The following is a 27,069-nucleotide window of genomic DNA, read 5'->3' on the forward strand; positions in this document are numbered from 1 at the left end:
CCCTGAACCTTTGTATATGCAGAGTCTGAGGACTCTGTCGTCCTCTCCTCTACTCCCAAATGTCACCACCGAGGAGTGCCAGGTCACCTCCAGCCGTGTTTATTTTTTTGCCCCCTTCCCCAGTTCTCACCGTGTAGCTACGAAACTCAGAGATCCTCTGCCCCCCCCCCAAGTGTTGGGACCTTGGCATGCAATCATACCCCGCCTTGTTTATTTCTCCCGCTTCTGTTTGGCTCAGCGGACAGGATGATACCGTACTCCCCAGGCCCTCATGGGCAGTCTCTGGAGGGAGCATTTACGGAGCACCTACCCTCTGGCCATGTGTAGGGATGGGTTAGGCCCTGCCTCTCCCTGATAGACACCTGCCATGACCCACTGCAGCGGGGAGTGGAGCCCAGTTCCACTCAACAGATCCTCCCTACAAATTTCTTGTTATGGAGACCAAGCTGGACCTCCAGGAAGCCAGCCACAGGTCCACTATCTCCCAAGACCAGGTGGTTGACGTCTTCTCAGCAGTTCCAGTTGGTCCTGACTGGCCACTTATCCCTGTCAGAATTCTCAGTGGTCCCCGGGACCCCACCATTCTGATTGCTTGTAACCCCAGTCTGCCACCACCTCCAAGTCTGGCCCTCCATGCCCTCGCTCTGGCCTCAGCCCTCACCGCTCTGAGTCTGCGTATTACTCCAGTCAGACCCTGAAGGAAGGGCATTGTGTGTACCGGGTACTCGGCGCATGTGCACTGATCCCTAGGCTGGGGCATCCACCTCCTCCAGTGAGATGCTCAAGGTCCTCCCTGCCACGTAAACCGAAAATGGGTCGATGGCTCCTGATTCACTTAGAATGGCAGGGGCCCCTGCTGCTACTCCCTGCCCTCCTGGGGCTTAGGACAGCCAAGGTGGCCAGCAAGATCCCACGGTCCAGCCTCGGGGAAATGAATGCCGGTTTTCTCGGCTCAGCTCCTCCCAGGCTTGCGAGTCCAGAGGTCTGGCAGTCCAGAACGGCAAGCAGCTAGCCATGACCACATGATGGCCGAGATTAAGCAGTCTGGTGACCAGACCAGCAGGTGGTCACCTGCAGTCCGACCCCACGGTGGGCAGCCAGTGGCCTGGTGGGCTCTGGTTGGCTGGGGCTGGGTGACCAGGCCCTGGCCAGGATGGTGGCAGGGGGCATATGGCTTGGGCAATGAGGCCTGGCAGGGCCTGCAGGGAGGCACCCAGGGTATCTAGGCGATTCTCCAGGGCGGCTAGGCGCGCCTCCAACTCCTCTTGCTGGACCTGCAGCTCCGACACCACTTCACACGCGATGCTCTGTGCCTGCGGAGATGGATAGGCCCAGTGACAAAGGAGGAGCCAAGGGGCCACCAAGAGGATCAAAAGAGCAGGGGACAGGAGAAATTTCTGTTAAAGTGGCTGGTGTGTGTGAGAGACAGAGACCACGGCCTTGGCCAGCAGGGGCGCCGGAAGTTCACCATCGCAGTGGCGCACGTGAGCCAGCACCCTGCCAGAATCTGGCTAGAGGTGGGTGCTCAAGCCACTCCCATCCAGTCACTGTCCTTTGGGCTGCCAGCCCTTGCCATGCTGTCCCTCACCTGTCCCCACTCTTTTTTTTGTTGTTGTTGTTTGTTTGTTTTTTTGAGACAGGGTTTCTCTGTGTAACAGTCCTAGCTGTCCTGGAACTCACCCTGCAGACCAGGCTGGTCTCGAACCCACAGAGATCCACCTGCCTCTGCCTCCTGAGTGTTGTCTTTTCATTTTTATTTTTTATTTGTATGTATATTTTGAGACATGGTCTGCAGGTCATCCTTGAATTCAAAGCAATCATCCTACCGTACCTTCTGAGTACTGGAATAAACAATGTGGAATGATCCACTATAACCTTTGACTAACATCTCTGAATGCTAGAAACTGAGGCAGGAGGATCAAGAATTCTAAGTTTGTCCTTGTCTACAAAATGAATTCCAGGTAGACTGGGCTACATAATAACCTGTCTCAAAAACCAACAAGAATTTAACAACTTCAGAAAATATTACTGGGTAGAATAGCGCTGCGACGTGGAGCCCTGCCTCAAATCCCCAGTGAGGGGCTGGGGGAGTGGCTCAGGGTGGAGGGAGCCCCTGCCTAGGATCCCCAGTGGAGGGATGGGGGCGTGGCTCAGGGTGGAGCTCCTGCCCCGAATCCTCCAGTGAGGGGCTGAGGGCATGGCTCAGGGTGCAGCCCCTGTCTAGAATCCCCAGGGAGGGGCTGGGGGCGTGGTTTGGGGTGGAGGGAGCCCCTGCCTAGGATCCCCAGTGGAGGGATAGGGGCGTGGCTCAGGGTGCAGCCCCTGCCTAGAATCCCCAGAGAGGGGCTGGGGGCGTGGTTTAGGGGTGGAGCCCCTGCCTAGAATCCTAGGCTGTACATAAGTTCAACACTGGGTCTCTATGTAGCTTAGGCCATTTCTGACCTCCTAGCCTCCTGTTTCAGTCTATGGAAGAACCAGGCGTACTTGGCTTGCAGTCCCATGCCTGGAATATTAATCATAAATTTATATAGTGGGGCTGGAGATAATGGCTCAGTGGTTAAGAGCATTGCCTGCTCTTCCAGAGGTCCTGAGTTCAATTCCCAGCAACCACATGGTGGCTCACAACCATCTGTAATGAGATCTGGCGCCCTCTTCTGGCCTGCAGGCATACATGGAGGCAGAATGTCATGTATACATAGCAAATAAATAAACTTATAAAAAAATAAAATAAATAAAATAGATTTATATAGTATAGCCAAGTTGAACAGAAACGGCAGATGTCTATTGTGGGTTCCCAGCCTCCTCTGATGGGACACTCCATCCCCTGGGTCCCCTACCCTTCCCTCCAGCACTGCCAGTTGCTCACCTTGGCAAGGTCAGCCAGCGTGTTGGCTTGATCATTCACCTTCCCCTGCTCAATCTTCACACTGCGCAGCCTGAGGAGACAGGGGCAAGGCCAGGTCAGGCGCACGCAGGCTACAGACACACCCCACCCTTGGGATGGACATATCCTCTGCCCACTAGGGGCACATCTGTGGTATGCCCCTCCCCATGGGCGTCTTGTGCCCCCAGTCTTCCAGTCAGTCCAAGACTTACTTCTGAGCCCTGGCAGGAGCCGGCAGAGCAGAGATAAAGAGAGAAAAAAAAGCACAATGCGGTTTTAATGCCATGTAGCAACATGCTAAGTGCCTACCAGCGCCTGCCCCCACGTGACAAACAGCGTCTGTCCCCAGGTGACACCCGGCGCCTGCCCCCAGGTGACATCCGGCACCTGCCCCCAGATGATACCCGGCGCCTGCCTCCAGGTGACACCCGGCGCCTGTCTCCAGGTTACACCCGGCGCCTGTCTCCATGTTGCACCCAGCACCTGTCCCCAGATGACACCCGGCGCCTGTCTCCAGGTGACACCCAGCTGAGGAGCTGCCACCTCCATGGCAGGGATCTGGCCCCTAGCGATGCCCCTGTGCCGTCACCCCAGTGGCTTCAGGCGAACTGCCTGTCATTCATCCCACAGCCTGTGGGGGGTAGGTGCCACGCCCTTGGCTCCAAGGGTAACTTGTTCAGAAAATATCCTGGCTGGGGAACTGAGGCTGGCAAGGGCAGTGCCACAGGGACCCATGGAGTACTGTTCTCCCAGAGGGGCTCTTGTGCCATGTTCTGCAGCTAAATCCCCCCAGAGGCCATGACTGCCTCTTAAGGCCCATGGTCTGACCTGGCACTGGCTGAGCATCACAGGCAAAAAAGAAAAGAAAAGGAAAGAGGAGCAGAGTGGCAGGAGACACGCAGAACATCCAGTACAGGGGCTGGGTGAGCACGGAGGGCCAAGGTGCAGCCTCTACAGGCAAGGACCATCGGGGCTGGAAAGATTCAGACCCACTCAAACCACAAGTGCCCTCTGGGTACTTTTTCCAGGACTGTTTATTTTTGGTTTTATTTATTTGATTCCTCAGGAGCTCAATCACTAGCTCCACTGTGGGGGCTCTCCTACCCAGTGCCCCCTCCTCATACTGGCTTCCTCACCTCCCCGCCTCAGCCTGGGCTCTGCATCCTCCTTGCATGGCCACCCAGGGATCCCAGTTCATGCCCCTCCCTGCTCTAGGCCCTAATTCTAACGTGTTTGTCTGCAACAACTGCTGTAGCATTTGGAGAAGGGCCATGGAGGTACAGGCGACCTACACCAGACCACCATGCCCCAGGGCACTGGTGACTCACAGTGACACACTACCTCTCCACCCCCCCACCCCCACCCCCGACTTTCTTCTTCTAGAATCTTTGCGATGTGCGCGAACACTCCTTGGGTCTGCTCTAGGGCACAGCCCTGTGTGGCTGAGAGCCAGGTATGCGGGAAAGGAGCTGGGAAGGTGCCGGACTTACTGATGGATGGCTTGGAGGAACTTACGCTGGTGTTTCCGAACCCGGCCTTGGTCTGGCTTCTTCACTAGCCTGCTGTGTTTGTAGATGAGCCAAGTCTCCCTGAGAACGTTTGCAGCAGCATTTTTGACCTGGGGAGCAAAAGAAAACAGTTTCTTAGGGTCATTATCAGATGACCCAAAAATTCTGCAAATTTCTAGAACCCTCTGGAAATCCAACCTGTTGGGTTTCTGCTCTGTGAGCCGGAGGCACGTTTGATGCCCACAGCTAATGTAACACAGGTGTCGGACTGTCAAATACTGAAAATGGGAATTTAGCAACTTTTTTTTTTTTTTGGTTTTTCGAGACAGGGTTTCTCTGTGGCTTTGGAGCCTGTCCTGAAACTAGCTCTTGTAGACCAGGCTGGTCTCGAACTCACAGAGATCCGCCTGCCTCTGCCTCCCAAGTGCTGGGATTAAAGGCGTGTGCCACCATCACCCGGCTAGCAACTTGACATATCCCAGCTACTTTGTCTGCATTGGCTCTCAACCTTTGGGCAACACAGGTGTTCACTTAGGATTAATATCTACTTTATGACGCAGTAGCAAGTTATCGATATGAAGTAGCAGCAAAAATAATTGTGTGGTGAGGGTCACACATGAGGAACTGTATTAGAGGGTCACGGCGCTAGGGAGATTGAGAACCATTGTTTTACAGGGTCTCGTGTAGCCCAGGCTAACCTGAAACTCACTATGTAGCTGAGGCTAGCTTTCCTCGGGTTCTTGAGTGCTGCTGGGCTGACAGATCTGGGGCACCATGCTGGTTCATGTGGTGCGGTGGAGCCCAGTGCTCCACACTCTGCCAACAGGGCACTAGCCACTCATTCCTTTTATATGTGGGAAAACCGAGGCACAGAAAGGGCAATGTACAAATGTTGATAAGTTCATGGTGTGCACTTAGCAGCTAGATCCAAAGCTGGTAACACTGTGTGGCCCTGTCCCCTCCGAGCTGCAGACATTTGTGTAGTGGGAATCTGGTAGAGTCACTGTGTCCAGGGGTATGAGCTGTTTCTCACTGCACTAGTAGAATGTGTTGGTGTTTGTTGAAGAAACCGTGGCAGAGAACAGTGACTGTTTCCTACTCTGAAGGGGTTTTCCATCCATTGCATGACTTTGCTCACAAGCCTGCCTGGCACTCTTGGATATCTTGCATTACTGGGCACTGCAAACGGTACACAATAAAAACCAAGGTTCAGCCAGGCGGTGGCAGTGCACACCTTTAATCCCAGCACTTGGGAGGCAGAGGCAGGCGGAAATCTGTGAGTTCCAGGCCAGCCTGGTCCACAAGAGTGAGTTCCAGGACAGTTAGGGGCTGTTACACAGAGAAACCCTGACTCACAAAACCATAAAAAAAGAACTAAAGATGAAAAGGACACCATGGTCCCCTTCAGAGAACACATATCATAGATTAAAGGGGCTCTGTTATGAGGAACTTGTGCCCCAAACACAATCTTTGTGTACAATCAATGAATATGTTTCTGAACGGAGGGTAGACATTCAGTTCACAGAAACCCTTCTGCCCTGCTCCCAGGAAGCTGCAACTGCATCCTGGAGTGACTATCCTCTGAACGTCCTGCTAACACAGAACACACGGACATAGGGGCTGCGCCTGGTGCGGGTTTGGAATGGCTCCTGCGTGACACACAGAGTCAGGAGCCTGCAAGGAGGGGCTCACCCGCTTGGTGAGCTGCGTGTCCATCATGAAGTTGTGCACGTGTTTCTCAGCCTTGGTGAGCTCCAACTTCCTGGCCACGACGGCCACCACGAGTGCAGTGCAGCCCGCTCCCTGTGTGGGGTGAGGGCATGTCAATCCCAAAGCCAGGCACGCCTCCTCCAGGAAGCCCTCCCTGGGCCCCGCCCCTCTGCCACAGTCTCATTCCTGGTCAGGGTTAGTCTTTGAAGGGCCATAAGGATAAGGTCAAGGCAACTTTTGCAGAGAATATTCTGTGTGTAATACTACAGAATCAGGACAAAGAACGGGGGTAAGATCCGTACAAAGGAGCTCCGCCGTGGGTTCTGACTCCGAAAGCCAGGCAGAGCAGCCTCAGATTCAAGGAGAAAATGGTGGGCACTGGACAAGAGGAAGACAAACGTGTGGCTGTGCCCAGAAAGGGAAAGGGTGGCGAGAGAGAGAAGCAGCAAGCCAGGAGCGTGGAGCAGAGGATCACTGGAGTCCAGGGGTTAAAGGGCTGCCTGGACCATAGTAAGACTGTCAAAATAAGGGCCTGGGGCAAGGCCCGAACTGCTTGTTAGAATTTTCTGGAAGGAGTCGTGATGGGGAACCTCCTTCAGCTAACAGCCTTTGAGAGGCTGGAACAGGTGTGGCGTTGCCTTTGGGTACCAAAAAGCCCACGGGAGAGTCCACCCTGCCCCTTCCTGCACGCCACACCTGGATGTCGGACCCTGTTCCTGTTTCCTTGCTGTGACCCATGCGTTTCCCTTTTAATAAAGAAAAACCTTAGCCGGGCGGTGGTGGCGCACGCCTTTAATCCCAGCACTCGGGAGGCAGAGGCAGGCGGATCTCTGTGAGTTCGAGACCAGCCTGGTCTACAAGAGCTAGTTCCAGGACAGGCTCCAAAGCCACAGAGAAACCCTGTCTTGAAAAAAACCAAAAAAAAAAAAAAAAAAAAAAAAAGAAAGAAAGAAAGAAAGAAAAACCTTAGTATACCCTATTTGAAGCTCGTGTGGGATTATTCGATTCGCGTTCCCCCATCTAACACATTCAGCTTCATGGGGCCAAGTCCACGCTTACCGTGAACTCCCTCACCTCCTGCCACGCCCTCCTGCCACGCTCCCGGTTCACCAGCTCAGGCACGTTTCTCACCAGCCTGCAGCCCACTTGCTGCTGCTCAGGAACCTGACTTTCCCCGTTGAGGGGAATCGCGGCTGAGGGAAAGCCTTGGGTGTCCTTCTTATTCTGGCCACCAACTCTCTCCATGTATGGAATCACTTTAATTGTCCTTAATAACTGCTCTGATTTTGTGAAACAAAGCATATTTATCTAAGTAGGTGACAGCCCACATGGAACTGGTGCAGGGGGCTGCGTGGAACCGGTGCACACTGCACAGGTTCCCAGAGAACCACCGCTCCCAGAGAAGCCAGCAGGAGCCCTGCCTGCTCAGTCCGTCTGCCACACGGCTGCAATTGGACACCTGCTAGCCAATAAAGATTATTACACCTACTCCAATTCACTGTAATTGCCTAGGGCAGGTAAGGAAATTGTAAAACTTGAATGTTATATGATAACTGACAATATTATCATTCGGGAATTTAATAACAATTGCTTATATTATGGAGGGTATTCTGCAAGGCTTATGTGATTTTCCTTATATATACATTTATTTGAATTTTGGGAATTATCTTTGTTTTGCACATTATATCTTTAAGAAAATGGTTTGTAACAGAGCCAAGAATGAGGCACGTTTAGAGAGATACAGTCTTTACAGACCAATAATGAACAGCTAGCTGAGAAATTAATCCTATTGAAAAGGATAACATTAATTCTACAGACATAATTTAATCCATGTTGAAGGGTGCTGAGAAATTATCTGAAATAATTCATGCTGTTGAATTTAACAATCAGAATCTGTTAAAAATTTATGATAGGCTAATGGATAGGGTATCTCTCCAGGAAGGTAATATGCACAGCGTCTAAATAATGTCCAAGGATGAGAGGTTATCTTTCCTGGACAGATTTCATACCTTCGAATCATATGTGCAGAATAAGAACCAGTAGCTAAATGAATCATGAGGGACCTAGAACAACAGGACTGGAGATTCTGACTACAAAAAAGGCAGTAGTAAAAAGATTTGAAACACTTGGTAGCGCATGCCTTTAATCCCAGCACTCGGGAGGCAGAGGCAGGTGGATCTTGAGTTCGAGGTCAACCTGGTCTACAAGAGCTAGTTTCAGGACAGGCTTCAAAGCTACATAGAAACCCTGTCTCGAAAAAACAAAAAAAGAGATTTGAAACAATTGAGGAAATTATTGGAACTGATGAATGGGAAGAGAAGCTACAAGAATTGGATTTAGCCTCGTCATTACAGGTCAAAGTCAGGATGACATTCCCAGAGTTTTAACTGCGTATCCAGTAACCGCCTCTGGGAAGCCATCTGGTACAAAATACCCTAAGGTAGTCAAAGAATATACGTGGCAGCCTGTAGGTATGAGCAACCTAAAAGAAATCAAGCAAGGCTTGCAGTCCCCATTTGTTAGGGCAATGGTGAATATGTGGGCTTCAAGAAATGAGGCCATTCCACAGAACTGGCTTCAGTTAATCTCAGCAGTCCTAAAAGACGAACCCCGGCTGCTATGGAAATGCTATTGGTGGGAAGAGGCAAAAATTTTAAAACAACAGGGAAAAGCAAAAGGATTTGAGGCTTCCCAAGATCAAATTCTTGGCAAGGGCTATCACTCTGATCCTCAGGACCAGGCTCTCTATGATGACCACACCTCGTCCCTCTGTAGCACAGCAGCTTTAAATGCTCGGGACAGGATTCAGGCACCAGGACAGAGGGATGAGTCGGGATGAGTCACATATTAGGGTTAAACAGGCCCAGAGAGAACCCTTAGTGACTTTTTACCAAGATTAACTAAGGCTGTACAAGAAGGACCAACAGACCCAGAAGCTAGATGAGCAATTATTGAAACTCTGACTTTTGAAAATGCTAACTTAGAATGCAAAAAGATCCTTGGGCCTTTAAAGGGCTTCACTAACCCCACATCAGAGAGGTCTGATCTTCAAAATACACAAAGAACTCAAGAAATTGGACACCAAAAGAACACATAATCCAATAAAAAATGGAGTACAGACCTAAACAGAGAACTCTCAACAGAGGAATCTCAAATGGCTGAAAGACACTTAAGGAAATGTTCAACATCCTTAGTCATCAGAGAAATGCAAAAACTACTCTGAGATTCCATCTTACACCTGTAAGAATGGCCAAGATCAAAAACACTGATGACAGCTCATGCTGGAGAGGTTGTGGGGAAAAGGGAACACTCCTGCATTGCTGGTGGGAATGCAAGCTGGTACAACCCCTTTGGATGTCAGTGTGGCAATTTCTCAAAAAATTAGGAAACACCCTTCCTCAAGACCCTGTAATACCACTTTTTTGGGTATATATCCAAAGGATGCTCAATCGTGCCACAAAGACATGTTTGTCATAGCCAGAACTTGTAAACAACCTAAATGCCCCTCGATTAAAGAATGGATAAGAAAAAATGTGGTACATTTACACAATGAGTACTACACAGCAGAAAAAATAACGACAGCTTGAATTTTGCAGGAAAATGGATGGAGCTAGAAAACATTATTTTGAGTGACACAGAAAGACAATTATCACACGTACTCACTCATTGGTGGTTTTTAAGCATAAAGCAAAGAAAGCCAGCCTACAAACCACAATCCCAGAGAACTTAGACAACAATGAGGATACTAAGAGAGACTTACATAGATCTAATCTACATGGGAAGTAGAAAGTAGAAAAAGACACGATCTCCTGAGTTAATTGGCAGCATGGGGACTTTGGGGGAGGATTGAAGAGGGAGTGGACAGGTAGGGAAGGAAGCAGAGAAAAATGTAGAGCTCAATAAATATCAATTTTAAAAAAAGGTCAGATCAGTACCAAGAAATGAATGGATCCTGCATACAATGAATGTTGAGACATTTGACTATGGTATTGAAGCTTAGGTAGGAGAAGCAATTTCCAATGCTATGAGGAAACACCAAAATGCCAAATGTTCAAATTGTGGTAGAATAGAACATCTGAGATGGATTGTAGACAAGGAATTCCTAGAAATAATGTCTCCTCTGGGAATGGCAAGAATAGACGTTCTCAATCTTCTGGAATATGTAGGAAAAGGCTGACATTGGACCAATGAATGCAGATCAACAAAAGACAGACAAGGCAACCTGATACCATCAGGAAACTCCTTGGGGGTCTTCTTGCAGGCCCCCAGGTCAAATGTGGTCCAGTCATTCCCAGTCACTGTGGAGGACACGTCTCACCAGGAAAATTAGAAAATCTAGAGCCTACTGTGAAAAACCACACTGTTCTGGATGATGAAATAGACCTGGAGGATGAGTCAAAAACTCCAGTAGGAAATAGGAAACGTGTATTTTGGCAGACTTCTATAAATGATCAAAGACCAAAGCTAAGAGTGCATATAAATACATCGTCATTGAGAGATTACTGGACACAGGTGTGGATGTGAGTATCATGACTCCAGAATCTTGGCATCCAAATTGACCTCTTCAAGAGGCAGATGCTCAATTCCTAGGAATTAGAACCCTATTTCAAGTAAAGCAAAGCACGAGATGTGTTGAATGCACAGGGCCAGAAGGACAGAAAGGAAGGCTGAAGCCATATGTGGCTAATATCTAATATTGCAGTGAATTTATGGGGTCATGACCTGTTGCAGCAATGGAATACCCAGATTATCATTCCTGCAGTCCCCAAAACTCATGTTTCTGGGAAGAATATTATAAGGTATTTTAAACTAAGGTCACCAGCCATTCGGGCTGTACAAGAACACAAAGCAACCAGCAAACCATCAGAGGTACTAATGGCCTTTAAAATGGTTAACTGAGTAAAACCAATATGGGTTAAACAATGGCCTTTAACAGAAGACAAACTGCAGGCTGTAGAACAGCTGGTACAGGAACTGCCAGATGCTCACCATATTGAAGAATCAATCAGCCCTTGGAATTCTCCTGTATTTGTTGTTAAAAAGAAATCTGGTAAGTGGAAAATGGTGACAGATCTAAGAGCTGTCGATAAGGTTATCCAACCTATGGGCCCTCTACAATCTGGAATTCCTCTGCCTTCTCTGTTACCAAAAGGATGGCCTCTCATAGTTATTGATCTAAAAGATTGTTTCTTCACTATACCTTTACAAGAAAGAAAAGTATAGAGAAAAATTTGGCTTCACAGTGCCTACTTATAATAATTCTCGGGGGCTGGAGAGATGGCTCAGAGGTTGGGAGCACTGGCTGCTCTTCCAGAGGTCATGAGTTCAGTTCCCAGCAACCACATGATGGCTCACAACCATCTGTAGTGAGATCTGGTGCCCTCTTCTGGTGTGTTTGAAGCAGAATGTTGTACACATAGTAAATAAATAAATTTTAAAAAAAAAGAATAATAATTCTCAGCCTACTAGGAAATACCAATAGACCATCCTCCCACAGGGAACACTCAATAGCCCTGGCCTGCACTAATATTTTGTAAGTCAGTCATTGGAAATAATACATAAACAGTTTCCTAAATCTATAATTTACCATTACATGGGTGACATTTTGCTATCTGCGTCAAATGCAGATACTTTAGAAAGAATGTTTAAGAAGTAAAGAAAGTTTTTCCTAAATGGGGATTACAAATTGCTCCTGAAAAAATACAGAGAGGAGATTCAGTCAACTACTTAGGTTATAAAATAGGTTTACAAAAAATTAGAATACAAAAGGCACAAATTAGAAGAGACCAATTGTAGACTCTTAATGACTTTCAAAGATTGTTAGGAGACATTTCCAATCTACGACCGGCTATTGGGATAATACCTCATCTAATACTTCACTTAAACAAAACTTTCGATGGTGATAAAGACTTGAATAGTCCCAGAGAATTAACATCTGAAGCTGAAAAGGAATTGATTGTTGTTAAAGAGAAATTACAGGAGGCACATGTGGATAGGGTAAATCCAAATCTTAATTGTATTCTAGCCATTATTGCCTTCCAGAATTTTCCCTTCAGGAATTTTAATGCAGAAGGAAGATATTATCTTAGAATGGATCTTTTTACCACATAAACCAAGTAAAAAATTAAAACCTTATGTGGAAAGGGTCCCTGAATTAATTATAAAAGGAAAATTGATAATTCATCAATGAGCAGGTATAGACCCAGGAGAGATTATGGGGTTTTTTTTTATTGCTGATGAAATTTAAAAATTATGGGAAGACAATGAACCATGGCAAAGAGCTTGTGCTAATTTTTAGGAGAGATTAATAGCAATTATCCCCCAAGCAGTAGAAATAACCTTATAAAGAGAACTTCTTGGATTCTTCCCCGAATTGTACGTGATGCTCCAATAAATGGAGCCCATACATTTTACACTGATGCCAATAAATTAGGGAAGGCAGGTTATAAATTAGAAGATTTAAGTAAGGTAGTACAAAGCCCTTATAATTCTGTACAAAAGGCAGAGTTATATGTTATTCTCATGGTAATAAGAGACTTCAGCCGGGTGGTGGTGGCGCACGCCTTTAATCCCAGCACTCGGGAGGCAGAGGCAGGCGGATCTCTGTGAGTTCGAGGCCAGCCTGGTCTACAAGAGCTAGTTCCAGGACAGGAAACAAAAGCTACGGAGAAACCCTGTCTCGAAAAATCCAAAAAAAAAAAAAAAGAGATTTCAAAGAACCTCACAATATAACCCCTTCCTGCACGCCTAACCCTGTTCCGGTTTCCTCGCTGTGATCTGTGAGTTTCTTTTTTAATAAAGAAAAACCTTAGTATACCCTATTCGGAGCTACTGTGGGATTATTCAGTTCTGATACAGTCATGTTTTTTTGTTTTATGAGACAGGTTCTCACTATGTATCCCTGGCTGTCCTGGAACTCACTCTGTAGACCAGGCTGGCCTCTGCCTCCCAACGCTGGGATTAAAGATGCTTGCCATCAAGCCTGGCAGAAGTTGTGCCTCTAAAGCCGTATGATTAACCAGAGAAGGGGTTTCTGTGCTCCCACAGGCCTCTGGGGCTCCAGGAGAGGACAGCCCATCCTTACTTTTCCCTTTCTCCTGTGGAACTCAGCCAGTGACACCCAGAGGCCACGAAGCCTCCTGGGGAGAAAGGAGCACGTGAGCTGGGCCTGGCAAGAGTGAGCTGAAGTCTATGTGGATCGGAACTCTTTTAGTTTAGTTTAATTTTGTTTTGAGACATCATCTCACTAGGTCCATAAAGCAGAAGCTGCCATCCTGTCTCAGCTTCCCACACACTGGGGTGACAGGCTTGGCCCACTGTGCCTGGTGGTGATCCTGTTTTTACAAGAACACATCATTGTGTTTCAACAAGAATGGTGGCTTGGGGGTCCAGATGGTCGGGTGGCTTAGGAAACTTGTGTAGCCTATGGCAGCGGCACACACTTTTAGTCCCAGCAATTGCGAGGTAGAGACAGAGGGATCTCTGTGACTTCAAGAAAACTGTTGCTTGAAACAGGGAAAAGGAATCCGATGTCTCAAGTGGACTATACCTACCAAAGATGAGAGCCTTTTCTGCCTGAGCTTCCAGATCGCGAGATGGATTTTTAGAGGGGCCCGTGGACCACACAGGCTCCCTGGGATCAGATGTGGGGCCAGCTGGAGCCTCTAGGCTGGTGAAAGGTGCCCAGGCCCACTAAACAAAACCTTGCGACATGCAGAGCAAGGTAAGGGCTGAGGTCCCCGTCTCCAGTCATGTACAGCAGGGGCTTCCGCACTCACCATGATGCCCGTGAGCAGACACACGCCCTTCCCACAGTAGGTATGCGGCACCATGTCTCCATAGCCGATGGACAGGAAGGTGATAGAGATGAGCCACATGGCGCCCAGGAAGTTGCTGGTCACTTCCTGCTTGTCATGGTACCTGGGGTTGGGGATAGACGGGGCTTGGTCATCCATGCCACCCTCACCACTACTGGTACAGGCCGGGATGGGGGCACCGTGCCCTCTTCCTCCCCACGGTCTTTCCAGCCTCTCCCTTCCCTGAAGCCCACTCTGCACCCGGCTACGTCTGCCCTCCCTAGCCCCGTGACAGTGCCAAGGATGGCCCAAAGACACAGTCTCGTAAGTTAGACACTAGGAAGCACTTCCCACATCACAGCCACTGAGGAGGCCCGAGGAATGAGGGCTGGGGGAGACAAAGGCTAGCAGGTGGCTGTAACATAAGGGGGGGGAAGGGTGCCTGAGGCCTGGGTGTGGGCGGGGCCATAGTGGGCAGCCTGTGATCTCAGCCACTGCAGCTGTGGAGCCTGGGTGCACTGCCTGGGATTGGCATGACTGGAAGTTGGCTCTTGGAGTGGTGGTGAGGGACTTCCCACAATCCCGAGTCTTCCAGAGTTCTTTCTGGTTTTGGTTTTGTTTCTATTTTTCGACACAGGGTTTCTCTGTATGGTTTTGAAGCCTGTCCTGGAACTAGCTCGGTAGACCAGGTTGGCCTCGAACTCGCAGAGATCTGCCTGCCTCTGCCTCCCGAGTGCTGGGATTAAAGATGTGTACCACTATGCCCGTCAGAGACCATTTTGTGGTTAGTTATGATTTTGATTTTTTGTCTTTTTGAGACTGGGCATCATGTAGCCCAGGCTGGCCCCAATCTTGCTATGTAGCCAAGGATAACCTTAAACTCCTGATCTTCCTGCCTCCATCCATGAGCTTTGTCCCCGCTCCAGACTGTAGCTACGGAGATGCTTCAGGGTGATCAGGTGTGGGGATGAAAACTGCTAGGATGGGCTGTGAGGTCACAGCAAGGCAAGGTGGCAAGCAGAGGTGGCCTGATGTTTAAGCCGGTCTCCCGGCTCTAGGGGCAACACGAGGAGAGCCCTAAGGTCCTGCTCTCATCAGCAGGGTCGGGTGTCAGGAAGACGGGATGAGCATGGGTCTCGCACCAAGGCCTTTCCTGACTAGGCACAGGGCAGATGAACCTCACAGTCCCCCAGGCACATCCTATGACCCCTGAGGACCTCAGTCTGCACCTTCCTCGGGCCCATGTGTGACCTGGGACTCCTGGTTCCCAGAACTTAGCTGAAAAAGACTTTGGGCTCTGGGTTGTTCCTTGTTCCCAGCCATGCCCATCTTGGATGCCAGCTTCCCCTCCTCACAGCTAATCTTAAACTCTTGGCTGCTGGGACAGCAATGGCAGGCCAAGGAACAGACACAATCTTCACAATAGATATGGAGGTCCACCCTGCAAGGGTCACAGGGTGGAGGGGAGACTCAGGGTCAGGTGAGGACCTGGGGTCTGGGTTCAAGGAGGCGGCCCTCAGTCACCTCTCACACACACGCACTGTCCAGGCCGCGACAATCCAGGAAGAGATGCTGAAGACCAGCAGTGCGGTGCCCGGGCAGATGGTCATGAGGGTCTTGGTGACGAACCGCGTGTTGAAGGTGACACGGTTGAGGGCCCCAATGCTGCGGCTGGAGGCGTCCGTGAAGATCCGACTGTGAAGGAGCATGACTCTAGCCAGCAGGTAGAGGCGCAGAAACATGGGGATGGACAGAAGCACGTCCAGGTCCGCCTCGGCCGCTGACGGCACCAGCGAGAAGGCCAGCCGCGCTGTCCATGTGAAGCGGTAGTGGCCGGGCACCGGGTGGATGGCACACACGGCTAGCTCCAGCGAGATCAGGGACACGCGTTCCCACGTCATGGCGATCCGCCAGTCATCAGCACCGTTGTCCACCAGGAACAGCTGCGGGAAGGGGATGGCTGGGTGGGTCCCCAGAGGATGGGGCCACCCCTCAGTGGGAAGGGGATGGCTGGGTGGGTCCCCAGAGGATGGGGCCACCCTTCAGCGGGAGTGCTGGCCTAGCCCTCAGCCTCACCCAGCTAAGGAATTTAGACAAAAAAAGTTTTTGTTTGTGTATTTTTAAGAGAGGGTCTCGTGTAGCCCAGGCTGGCTCTGAATGCCTACGTAGCCAAGGATGACCCTGAAGTCCTGATCCTCATACATCAGCCTCCCAAATGCTGGGATGACAGGTGCAGAATACGCAATCCAGCTGGTTTGTTCTGCCTGTCGGAGACAGGGTCTTATCTCGGGCTGACCTTAGACCATCAGCAGCTCTGCCTTGGACTCCAAAGTGCTAGTATAACGGGGTATGTGCGTGTTTCTCAGGCTCCAGTTCTAACTCAAAGCCTGAGGACCTGAGTTCAAGTTCCAGAACCCAAAGAAATGACCACCACATGTTCACACACAAAATTAAAGGAAGTGTCGGGAAGAGGGCTGGGCTCAGGGCCACAAAGAACACCTTTCACAGTCCTAATTCCATCTTGCCCTGACCATGTCTGGTGTTAGGCCATGGAGGAGGACCCCAGGAGGAGGACCTGCAATCCTGAGGGGAACTGCCCACCCTCTGCGGGGTGCTGCGCTGACCCTGGGGAGGGACATAGGCTGATGTGATGCAAGCCGGGTGACGCCTTCTCCGCTGCCCACACGCCAACCACTGACCTCACCACTGTTAGCTCCCACCTTGACCCCCCTAGTCCTGCAGCTCAGAGTCTGTTTGTTCTAGCAATTTCCCTATCCTGGAACCTTCTCAGCCAGCAAAGCCATACCTGTGGCCTTGGGACCTCCCTCAGCCTCCATCCCTCCTCCACCTTGGCCAAAACACTGCAGGTGGAGATGAAGGTTTCTCGGGCACCACCCAGATAAGAGGGTGCCTGGAGGGAAAACAGGTCTTGGCTGAGCACCCGCTGTCCTCCCAGCAATGACAGGAAAATCAGTGGCTCCAGCCTGGGCTATGTGAGGTCCTGTCTCAAAAAACAGAAAGCACTGCCGGGCAGTGTGGCACACGCCTTTAATCCCTGCACTTGGGAAGAGAGGCACGCGGATCTCTGAGTTAGAGGCCAGCCTGGTCTTCTATAAAGCATGTTCCAGGACAGCCAGAGCTTTTACACAGAGAGACCCTGTCTTGAAAAAACCAAACCAACCAACCAACCAAACAAACAAACCCCAGAAAACAATCTCATGAAAAACAGACAGGGTGGGACATTGGGGGATTGAGAGGGGCACTATCCCAGAGATAGTGCTGGGTCACGCCTCCGGGTACCAACCTGGATCTCGCGGGCATGGTAGAGGACAACAAGGCCAAGCAGGATGAGCGTGGACAGGCTGATCAGGCATTTCAGGGCAAATGAGCAGAGGGACTCCTGCACAGAGACGGGATCTGTCCTTGTGGCTCCTCCCCTCCTCCATGTCCCCAGGGCTGCTAGGGCTGCCTCACACCCCTGTGGTCCATTGCAACTGCTGCGTGCAGCCACATGCACCCCCTCCTGCAGCCCCAACCCCAGGCTGAGCAGATGGGGGACGGGACCTACCTTGGTGTACACACCCCAGGACAGCTCCGTTTCTGTTACCATGACGACAATCCCAAACATGCCAAATATGAGAGCATAGTCACTGAGGCGTTTGCGCTTCTCGAAGAGGGCCCTGCGATGGCCCAGGCGGTGGCTGACTGTTGAGGGCTTCCCAGAACCTGGCTGGGCCTCATCTGCCTCTTCCTCCTCTTCCTCCTGCTCCTGGAGATGGCCCCTAAGGTCACCAGGTGACAACAGAGCAGGCTGGCCCTTGGCCACCATCTGCAGGCCTGGGCCTTGGGCGCCCGGCTGTGGGGGTCGGCCTGCCTCAGGGTCCACAGGCTCCCAGCCCAGGAATCCATGCCTGCTGCCCAGAGGCTGCCCCACACTGCCATTGTGGCTGCTGCTACTCATGGCCACCTGCCTCCCTGGGCTGGACTTGCAGCAGGCCCGTGGGGGCCCGGCATGGCTCAGCAGCGGGGCTCCCGGACAGACCTGTGAGAGAGAAAACAGTGGATGCCACCATGGCCACTCCAGGACATGCTAAGGCCCAGGAGGATCCAGAAGGCCCTGACCATCTGAAAGGGGCTGAAGCCAGTGCGCGCCTTCTGCTCCAAAGCCTGTCGTGGCTCCCCAGCACCATCCTTGCAGACACCAGCACGCCCGGCACCCACCCTGGTCCACAAGTCCCCTTCCCCTCAAGCTGCTGAGTTGGTATCAGGTGACGTGGTGCCCTGCGTGTCCACAAGGCTTACTGCACGCCACTCTCCACGCTGCATGGATGAAGATGCAATTTGGGGCTGTGACTCAGCTGCCCCACACACGTGCCAAGCGCAGCCCAGGAGCTGCCATGTTCGTTCCCTGAGACAGCCTCCTCCTGGACACAGGGGGAGGCTCCACAGTGGGCAGAGGGACTCCACGTGGGTGACCCACCAGTCCTGGACTCACTCTGCATTTTGAGCCTCCAGTTAGAAGGACTGTCTGTGGCCCCAGCACAGGTGACTCCTGATCCCATCCATAAAGACAGTAAAGCCCAGGGAGGTCGGGCTACACGGCCACACCATATGAGGGCAGAGGCGAGTGAGAGGGAACCAGCCTGGTCCTGTTGAGCTGTGAGCTGGGGACACCAGGCTGGTGACTATCCTGTGCTTCTTTCACCTGGCCTGAAACACCAGCTCAGCACCCCCAAACCGGCCCTCTGTGGGTTCATTCACTTTCATGTACTTTAGGGATGGGCTATGATGCCCAGGATGGCCTTGCTTGCGACACACACCAAGTGCTGGGGTGCCAGGTGTGTGGTATATGTCCCGCCATCTAAGCAGTTGGGGAGGCTGAGGCAGGAAGCTCTGGACTGCAAGGCCAGCCTGTGCTACATAATGAGTTTGAGATCAGCTTAGGGTACACGAGATTCTAACTCAAAATAAAATACAATAAAACCGGATCAATAGGTGTCCCTTGCTGTGGGTCTCTGGAGGGACCCACCTCCTCGCACCCCTCCACAGGAACCACACAGTGAAAATGGACCAGTGTGGGGCCACCTCCCCAGCAGCCAGAGGATGGGTGAGGCGGAGGAAGGAGCCCAGATCCCCCCTCAGCAGGCTCACTGGCTCCTCGGGATGACCGCTCTGCTTGCCCTTTGCCCACCGGCCGCCAGAGAGCTTACTGGGCCAGACTGGCAGCCCAGAGGCTGTCACGGAGTACCCTGACCACGGTGCAGAGTGGCCCGAGAGTGCGTGCTCAGTGCACCCTTTGCACGGATTTTGTAGGCTCAGCGTCCCCCGCTCGTAACCTTCCTCACCGGGGTCACGCTCACCCGCTCTCCTGTATCCGTGACCCTGACCCCGCGGCGACACCACTCCCAGCTGCGTCCCCAGTCGCGTGACCCAGGTGCTCGCGATTACCGGCCTCCCGCTTCCTCACGCCAGTACCTGCGGGCGACGGCAGGGACCTGCACCCGCGTGCCAGCGCGTCCCCGCCGCGGCTGGCCGGGGTGGGGGGCGGCGCCCGCCCCTGACGAGTGGTGCCTTGGATTGGCTGAGAGCGTCAGGCCCCGCCCCCGTGACCCCACAGGCCCCGCCCACGGTTAAAGCTCCCTCCTGGGCGCTTGGCAAGAACTGGGAACACAGGAGATGGACAGCTGTGTATGGGACGCCCGTTGTCGCGGGGTATCCTGCACACTGGGGATCTTATCTTTGGGGACAGACAAGCCCGCTCACCTCAGGGATTCCCCAGTCCTGAACCCCAACAGCCTTGCAGGCAAGAAGAGCTCCAGGGATCTGGAGTCATCCGGGCTGGGGAGACCCCCCCTCTCCAAGCCTCTGTCTTCTCACCAACCCTCCCTCATGCAAGTGTTGTTTTGAATTAGGGTCTCATGTAGCCTAGATGGCCTCAAACGCACTGTGTAGCCCAGGCTTCCCTAGAACTCACCAGATAACCGAGGTTAGCCTTTAGGGGCTTTGTAGCCAAGACTGACCTAGGGCTCCTGCTCCCCTCTGCATTCCTGGGCCACCCCACCTAGCTGCTCCAACGCTTTTGTGGTCTTGTGCTTTTTTGACAGGATCCCACTCTGAAGCCAAGGCTGATCTTGAACTCACTCACTGAAACCCTTCTGCCTCAACCTCCTTGTTAGGGTCTCCCCCCTGCCATTAATAATGCCATTCCTTACAAGCTGGGAGCTCCTTCGGGACAATGCTTCCCCCTGTTCTCTCAGCGCAGCTCAGAGCCCTGCAGAAAGGACTAAGGGCAGGTCTGTGACCGGAAAGTGGCGGGAGTTGGTGACTGTGCTCACCCCACAGCAGAGCCACCAACGTCTCAGATCCAGATCAGCCACTGGGACCATCCAGCTGTAGGGATCACCACCGCATCTGTCCACACAGATGGAGCCAGGTAGGACGAGCTTGGGGTGACAGACAAAAGTGGGCTCTGAGAGACACCAGAGTGACGGGCCTTTGCAACCCTGCTGGGGCCCAGGAGCACCATGCTCTGTCTCCAGTCCCTAAACTTCCGGCCCACTGGGCCACCTTGACCTTGAGGCCACAGACCATCTCACTGACTGTCACCCACTTGGACCACCCAGGAATCATTTTTGCCCTTGAGAAAGGGTCTCGTGTATCTGAGGCCAGGCTAGAAATCACTGTAGCTGAGGACGACCTTGAACTTCTGATCCCCCTGGGCACACTGAGAGCAAGCTGCCCGCAGTTCCCAGGGAGTGGAGCATGCCCTGGTTTGTCCCTGCCCAGGAAACCCTCCTTCAGGTCCATCTCGTCTCGGTGCCCATGGTCAACCGTGGCCCCCACACCAGCCACCCTCTCACAGCCTCAACAGCCACTTCTGCCTCTGAGCTGTGTCCCTTTTCCTCTCCAGAGCCCTTCCATGAGGTATCCTAGCAACCATTTGGGATGGACCCGAGACCTGCAGGAACCTATGGGACAGGGTGTGAACAACTGCACCTTCATCCTAGGTCTGGGTCCCAGGGAGCCACAGTGGGCAGGAGGGGACCTGGGGGCCAAGGGTACAAGTACTTGAGACACCATTGTGACTCCCATGACAGGAAACCGCCTTGGAAAAAGGGGACAGCAGGGACACTAGGGAACCTGGTCAGGCCTGGAGGCGCCTGAGACATGGCCGATGCTGAGGTGGCCTGCCTACACACTCTCCTCTGAGCTCCGTTCCCCAGCAGCCGAAATCAGCCAGCATGGAGGCACACACAGGAGTTAAAGGCCAGCCTTCCCCACATAGACAGGGAGCCATCCTGGGCTACAGCCCTGTCTCAAAAGGAAAATGCAGAAAAGATGGGAGGAGGCTGGTCATGGCTGTGATGGGGTGCGCAGGGGTGGGGTGTGCCGGGGTGGGAGGAGGCTGGTCATGGCTGCAATGGGGTGATGTGTGCAGGGGTGGGGTGTGCAGGGGTGGGAGGAGGCTGGTCATGGCTGCAGTGGGGTGAGCAGGGGTGGGAGGAGGCTGGTCACGGCTGGAGTGGGATGTGCAGGGGTGGGGTGTGCAGGGGTGAGAGGAGGCTGGTCATGGTTGCGCTGGGGTGGGGTGCACAGGGGTGGGGTGTGCAAAGGCCTTGGCGCAGAAGGGGAGAGGTAAATTGCAGAACTTGGGGCGCACATATTGGGGAACTGATTCTGGGCTATCTGGGGCTCAGAGGTCCTGGATTCACCCATCAGCGTGCCTTGGATCCCTCCTGCGTACAGAGCTTGTATCTCAGGGACAGGGGGGGCGTTGGGGGGGGATGTCTCCCCAGCCCTCTTCCTGAAGGAGCCCCCCCTCCCCCCGTGACCAGGAGATTAGACACTGAGAGCAGCTGTCAAAGCCCCGTCCCTCACCCTGCAGCCAGCAGACCCACCCTTGGCCCCCACACTCAAGGCCAAGGCACCAAAGACTTCTCACAGGCTCAGCTGTGGGGGCCCAGTTTCAACAGTGACCCTGAGCCCAAACTTCACAGTGAGGCCTCCTTCAGAAGTAGCATTTGATGGGTTGTTGTTTGTTTGTTTGTTTTGCTTTAAGACAAAAGGTCTCAGTCTGAACTGTAAACACAGTGTCCAGCACGGACCTTACATATAGTGACTAACTATGCAGTGTTTGTTGATGGACTAATATCCATCCCACGGAAGCTCAGGGCTGACCTTAGATGTCAGTCAGGAGTGGAGGTGGGAGAGGCAACATGGGAGTGGCAGGGTCTTCTGGACCAGCCTTAATGCCACTCTCTAGGTTGTGTGACACTGGGCAGGTCACCAACTTCTTCAAACTGGCTTTTCACTCCTGCTAGGGGACAGAGCCAGGCACAGCCTGAGGTCACTGCTCCCAGCTGGGGGACAGAGCCAGGCACAGCCTGAGGTCACTGCTCCCAGCTGGGGGACAGAGCCAGGCACAGCCTGAGGTCACTGCTCCCAGGCCTTTTCCCTTTAAGCCTCCGGAGTTTTATGTTTTTTTTTTTTTTACAGGTTTTTAATTTTTTCCTTTGTTTTCTTTTTCTGTTTGTTTTTGTTTTTTGAGACAGGATCTCGCGGTGGAGCCCTGGAACTCACTCAGGAGACCAGGCTGGCCTTGAACTGACAGACTGGCCTGCCTTTGCCTCCTCAGCAGTGGGTTTATGGTGTGTGCCTCTACACCAGGCTAAACATTTTTTTTTAATTTAGGAATATCAAGAGTGCCCACTGCTCCCCCGGGGTTAGGGATCCCCAGCACCCACATCAGGAGGATTCCTCCCATAGTCCCCTGTGCTGCTCACTGACACATGGATACAGACATGTGCTTTAAAAGAATCAAAATTAGTTCTCTAAAAATTTTTAATTGAATTTAAGTTTGTGTGTGTGCATTTTTTAAAATAGGGACTAGGTTCATATCACTCTGTCCTCAAACTTGCTAGGGTCAAGGCCAGCCTCAGACTTCTGAGCTGTCTGTATCCATCTGCCCAGTGCTTTATTTATTATATTGTGTGTCTGTGTGTGTGTCTCTTTCTGTCTCTGTGTGGGGTGTCTCTGAGCAGCCAGAGGGTGTCCCGTGTCTGTGAATTATCATGACTTTATTCCATTGAGACAGGGTCTCTCACTGATTCTGGGACTAGGCTGGCAGCCAGCAAGCCTGCTATCCTCCTACCTGCTCTGGATCCAAGGCGGATCACACCCTGGCCTCCCATGCTGGAGTCCTGAGCGCTGTCTCTAACCACCACCTCCAGGTCCTACCTTTGCTTTTCTGTTGCTGTTTTTTGAGACAAAGTATCAATGTGCATCCCAGACTGTGCTCCCACCTAAAGTCCTCATGACTGCTTCCCAAGGGCTGGGATGAAAGGTTCCTACCCACAGAGGTGACCAGGGTGAGAAAACTCAACCTGGGGTTCAAGGAGCTCTCAAGGCCACTAACCTGAGGCCTTTCTCTTAGTCCCTCGCGTTGGCCCTCCGTGGCAGGACAGATCCGCCTGTGGTTCCTCTCTTCTCAGTACCTATAAAGATCAGATATTGGTACCAGATGGGATAGCACCAGAGCATTCCTTTTTTTTGGTTTTTCGAGACAGGGTTTCTCTGTAGCTTTGGTGCCTGTCCCGGAACTAGCTCTTGTAGACCAGGCTGACCTCAAACTGAGAGATCTACCTGCCTCTGTCACCTGAGTTCTGGGATTAAAGATGTGTGCCACCACAGTCCAGCTAAAGATATTAACCCCTGCATTCTTTGAGGTTGATGGCTTTAGTTAAGTGTGGAGACACACAACTGTATTTGAGGCTGGAAGATCTCAGGCTCCAGAACAGCCTGGGTGTCCAAGTAAGACACTGTATTTTTTTAAAAAGCAAAGAAACAAAAAAAATCTAAACAAACAAGCAAGACCCCCAGGCTGGATGAGGTGGCCCGGGCTTTTAATCCCATTACTTAGGGAGCAGAGAAAGGCCAACCTCTGAGCTCAAAGTCAGTTGGGACTATGTGATGAGACTTTCTCCCCAAATACAATGAAATGTTTCATTTGTCAATGACTGGGTGTCCCTAAAGCTGCCCTAGGCCCATGCAGAGAGGCCTCACCCCTGAGCCTTGGGCCCTGGGTACAGCCTGTTCGCAGCACTCCCCATTTCCCTTCCACCTTCTGGTTCCTCCTCCCGCTGCTGTGAACTTGAAAGTGCCACTTCTCTCTTCCCAGGACGTGGGCAAGGGGCAGTGGCTATGTAGGTAGAGCAGACAGTGGCTGGGGAGGGCAGGGGCTGCCAAGGTCACTCTGCGGGCCCCCTCCAGACACCTGCCCCCTGGGCTTTTCCCTGCTAAGGTTTCTGGCAGTCTCCAAGCTCCTTCGCAGCCAAGTAGACAGGGCACACGTGAGCCCTGGGGACCCTAATTTAATCTCTGTAATTCCTGGGAAGCAGTTTGAGGGGCCTTACATCCCACGCTCAAGAGTGAAGGCTGGATGGGAAAAACCCAAACAGGACCCCACCCGAAGGAGGGTAGGCTTAGGACTGCTAAGCCGGCTGCCTAGCTGGGTGACCTTGGGTGAGTACTAGCCCTCTCTGGACCTACCCACCGCAGGGGGCTGAGACAAAGAAAGCAAGAGCTAAATTCTGTGGGTCTGTCAGGTCATCTCCGACGTTTCCATCCTCCACAGCTGAGGGAATCCCCGCCAAACATAGGCACCAATGCCCCAGGAAGGTATTATAGAAAGTCTCGAGGACTGCCACCACGCTGTGTGACTAGCAGTCCCCAGCCTCACCCTGGAGCTCAGCCCCTTCCCCCAGGGACTCAGGGCTAGTTCTGGGGCAGTCTCAGCTTTCCGTGGTCTGGGGAAAAACGAAGGGGCACCCTGCAGGTACCTGGACTTGGAAAGCCACTTAAAGAGACACCCCACCTCATCGCCCTGACATTCTGCCACCCTCCCCCTGCTTCCGTCTGTAACTCACCAGCAGTCTCCGGCCTCAGCTACTGGAGCCCCTGCGTCCCGGCCAGAGAGCAAAACCAAGTGAACAGGCGGCCAGGCAAGGGCGTGAGAACCGAAGAGCGCGCGCCGCCGCAGCGCGGACCCCAGCCCCCGGCCCGCTGGGGACGGTCAGGAGTCCCCTCCGCGGCTCCCAGTGCGCTCCAAGGGCTGGGGCGATCCTGGGTGGCCGCTGGTTTAAAGCGCGCAGTTTACAGACAGGGGCTACTGAGGCTACGACGGGTACTGGGAATTCCTGCCCCTCACCCCAGTCAGGGGCAGCAGCCTTTGCTTCCCTCAGGGAGTCCAGGGGCAGGGGATGGTCAACGGGAGGGACGCGTGGACACTCCCGCAGCTAATGACGCGGCCCAGGCTGGAAGGTCCCAGTTAGGAGGGGAGGGGTGTCTAAGTGACCAGAGAGGCTGGCGGAGAAAACTTATCCATTCCCGTGCCTGACTGGGAGACGCCGCCCACGCAGCCTAGGTTCCTCTCCCCCCCCCCCACTTCGCCGCTAACGGCGGAGGCCGGGGTGGCGGGACCGTGAAGGTCAAATCACCCAGACAGAACAATGAGCCTCCTGGGGTCTGGTGTGTTTAAGGAGAGGGCGAGCAGAGCCTGGGCTGGGGAGAGGCCAGAGACCTTTTGATGATCTTGACCAAATCCAAGCCTTAGTTTCCCCAGCTCACCTCTGAGGTGGCTCTCAAGATTGAGATTTGGGCCGCTAGCTGTCTTGCTTTGTCCTCTCAATGTGGTCCCCCACCAGCCACCCTCGTAGCCCCTCCCACCAGGCCCCACCCCTGAGCACCCACCCACCTTCTGCAACTGTCTGAGGCAGGGGGTTTTCCTCCTGGGAGCCTGGAGGTCTCTAAGAGCCTCCATCATTTTTCGTTGCTGTTGTTATTTTGGTAGTTTTTGTATTTTTTTTCCTCCCCTTTTCTTCCATATGTTCTAAAAATAGCCGTCCCCCTCTCGCTGGTCCCCCCAGCCCCGCAGCACGTCGTGAGCTGCCCCGCGCTCCCGCGGTGGCCGGGGATTCCTCAGATGGGCGGGGCTGGGATGCGCCGGCGACACGCGGACTGTGAGCAACCCTCCCACCGCGGAGCCGCGGGGAAGACCCGGAGAGGGAAGACAGAGAGCGGGACCTCGGGGTGTGCAGGACAGAGCTCGCAGGAGGGCGGCAGATACGTGGCGCCACAGGACACCTCCCCACGCGCTGTGTCCCGATGCAGAAAGTCGGGAAGCGGTGGGGACAAAGGATTCCATCGTTGTGGGGACCCTGAACCTGAGTGGAGTCCCCGAGTCACGGTTTGCCTACAATCCCTGCCTCATGACACACCTTGATGGCCCGGTGACAGGTCACATTCTCATCCCGCATACCTCCCTCTCTCTTCCGGCAAGCGAGAAGACCAACCTGAGTTCTCCCGAGCCCCACCCTGGCCAACCCCAGCGTCCCTCAGGACCGGTCCAGTCTCCGGACCCTTTTGCCAGCTCCGCCCTGTGACAACAGTTCGCACTCCTCTTCCACAGCCTCAAGGTGACCGTCCCCTGCCGGCGTCCGCACTGGCCACCTCGCCAGGATTTCACGTCCGTACAGTTCTCCGTTCCCAGGAGAAAAAGGAGCCAAAGGCCACTTGGCGAGCAGGAGCTGCATCTGGGGTGACCCACCCTCAAGAAATGAGGGGCTGTGCAGAGAGACACTTAGGAAGGGTCTTTGGACCCTGCCCGGAAGGTCCTACGTGCCTTCTGCAGGGCGTCCCCGAAACTTTAGGAACACAGTGGGGCTGCCCCGTCGCTGGGGACCTCGAGGACAAGGAGTGTTCAGGGTGTCGCTGGGGCCTGACCCTCCTTGCGGTTCACTTTCCCCACAAAGGAAGAATGAAAGGAAGCAAGCTTTGTGCTAAGGACAAAGGCAGCCGGGCGGCGGCCCACGAAGACTGAGTTCTCGCGCAGATGCGTCCACGTGATGTCTTGGGAAGCGCGCAGCCAGGGTCCTGGTCTTGGAGGACGCCAGAGGCGCTCACATTGAGGGCGCCACGCCTTTGCACGTTCTTGTACTCTGGGCTGGAGTTCAAGACCCGGGATGCGGACATGGAGGCGTGGAGGGGGTTATGGGAAGGGGTTGGGGGGTTGCGGGGAGACGGTAGGCACAAGGGGAAGGGGAGAAGATGGGGGTGGGGAGACTCTGGGAAGAAGACGCTGGGGAAGAGGTTGGGGGTGGGGAGCTGAGGAGCC

The 27,069-nt window shown here is 53.0% G+C and overlaps 1 protein-coding gene across 4 annotated transcripts; it reads right to left on the reverse strand.

The window, feature by feature from the left end:
• Positions 1-76: 76 nt before the first annotated feature.
• Positions 77-25,769, reverse strand: Kcnn1 (potassium calcium-activated channel subfamily N member 1). 4 transcript variants are annotated; one of them, XM_041675307.1, is made up of 11 exons: positions 25,651-25,769; positions 23,314-23,392; positions 17,467-17,940; positions 17,203-17,298; positions 15,423-15,841; positions 13,881-14,022; positions 6,085-6,195; positions 4,375-4,502; positions 3,097-3,105; positions 2,867-2,936; positions 77-1,313 (listed from the first exon to the last, which is right to left on the reverse strand). In XM_041675307.1, the coding sequence occupies exons 3-11, from the start codon at positions 17,857-17,859 to the stop codon at positions 1,068-1,070; spliced, it is 1,614 nt and encodes a 537-aa protein (XP_041531241.1). In that variant the 5' UTR covers positions 17,860-17,940; positions 23,314-23,392; positions 25,651-25,769; the 3' UTR covers positions 77-1,067. The 4 variants fall into 4 exon arrangements, with proteins under 4 accessions (XP_041531241.1, XP_041531240.1, XP_041531239.1 ...); XM_041675306.1 differs by lacking the exon at positions 25,651-25,769 and adding an exon at positions 24,824-25,196; XM_041675305.1 differs by lacking the exons at positions 23,314-23,392; positions 25,651-25,769 and adding an exon at positions 19,259-19,430.
• Positions 25,770-27,069: the final 1,300 nt, after the last annotated feature.

The sequence above is a fragment of the Microtus oregoni genome, unplaced genomic scaffold, assembly GCF_018167655.1.
Source record: "Microtus oregoni isolate MIOR12 unplaced genomic scaffold, Mior012 000025F_ref0000491, whole genome shotgun sequence".
In the NCBI taxonomy this organism is placed as follows: domain Eukaryota; kingdom Metazoa; phylum Chordata; class Mammalia; order Rodentia; family Cricetidae; genus Microtus; species Microtus oregoni.

What these genes read in the sequence shown, in the direction of transcription:
- Kcnn1 (XM_041675307.1), bottom strand. Translation starts at nt 17,859, where the DNA reads ATGAGTAGCAGCAGCCACAATGGCAGTGTGGGGCAGCCTCTGGGCAGC. An exon ending in ACAGTGCGTGTGTGTGAGAG is followed by an intron (nt 14,023 to 15,422) that starts GTGACTGAGGGC and finishes CCCCAACCCCAG; the next exon opens with GTACCATGACAAGCAGGAAG. An exon ending in GTCTGCTCACGGGCATCATG is followed by an intron (nt 6,196 to 13,880) that starts GTGAGTGCGGAA and finishes CACCCCACACAG; the next exon opens with GGAGCGGGCTGCACTGCACT.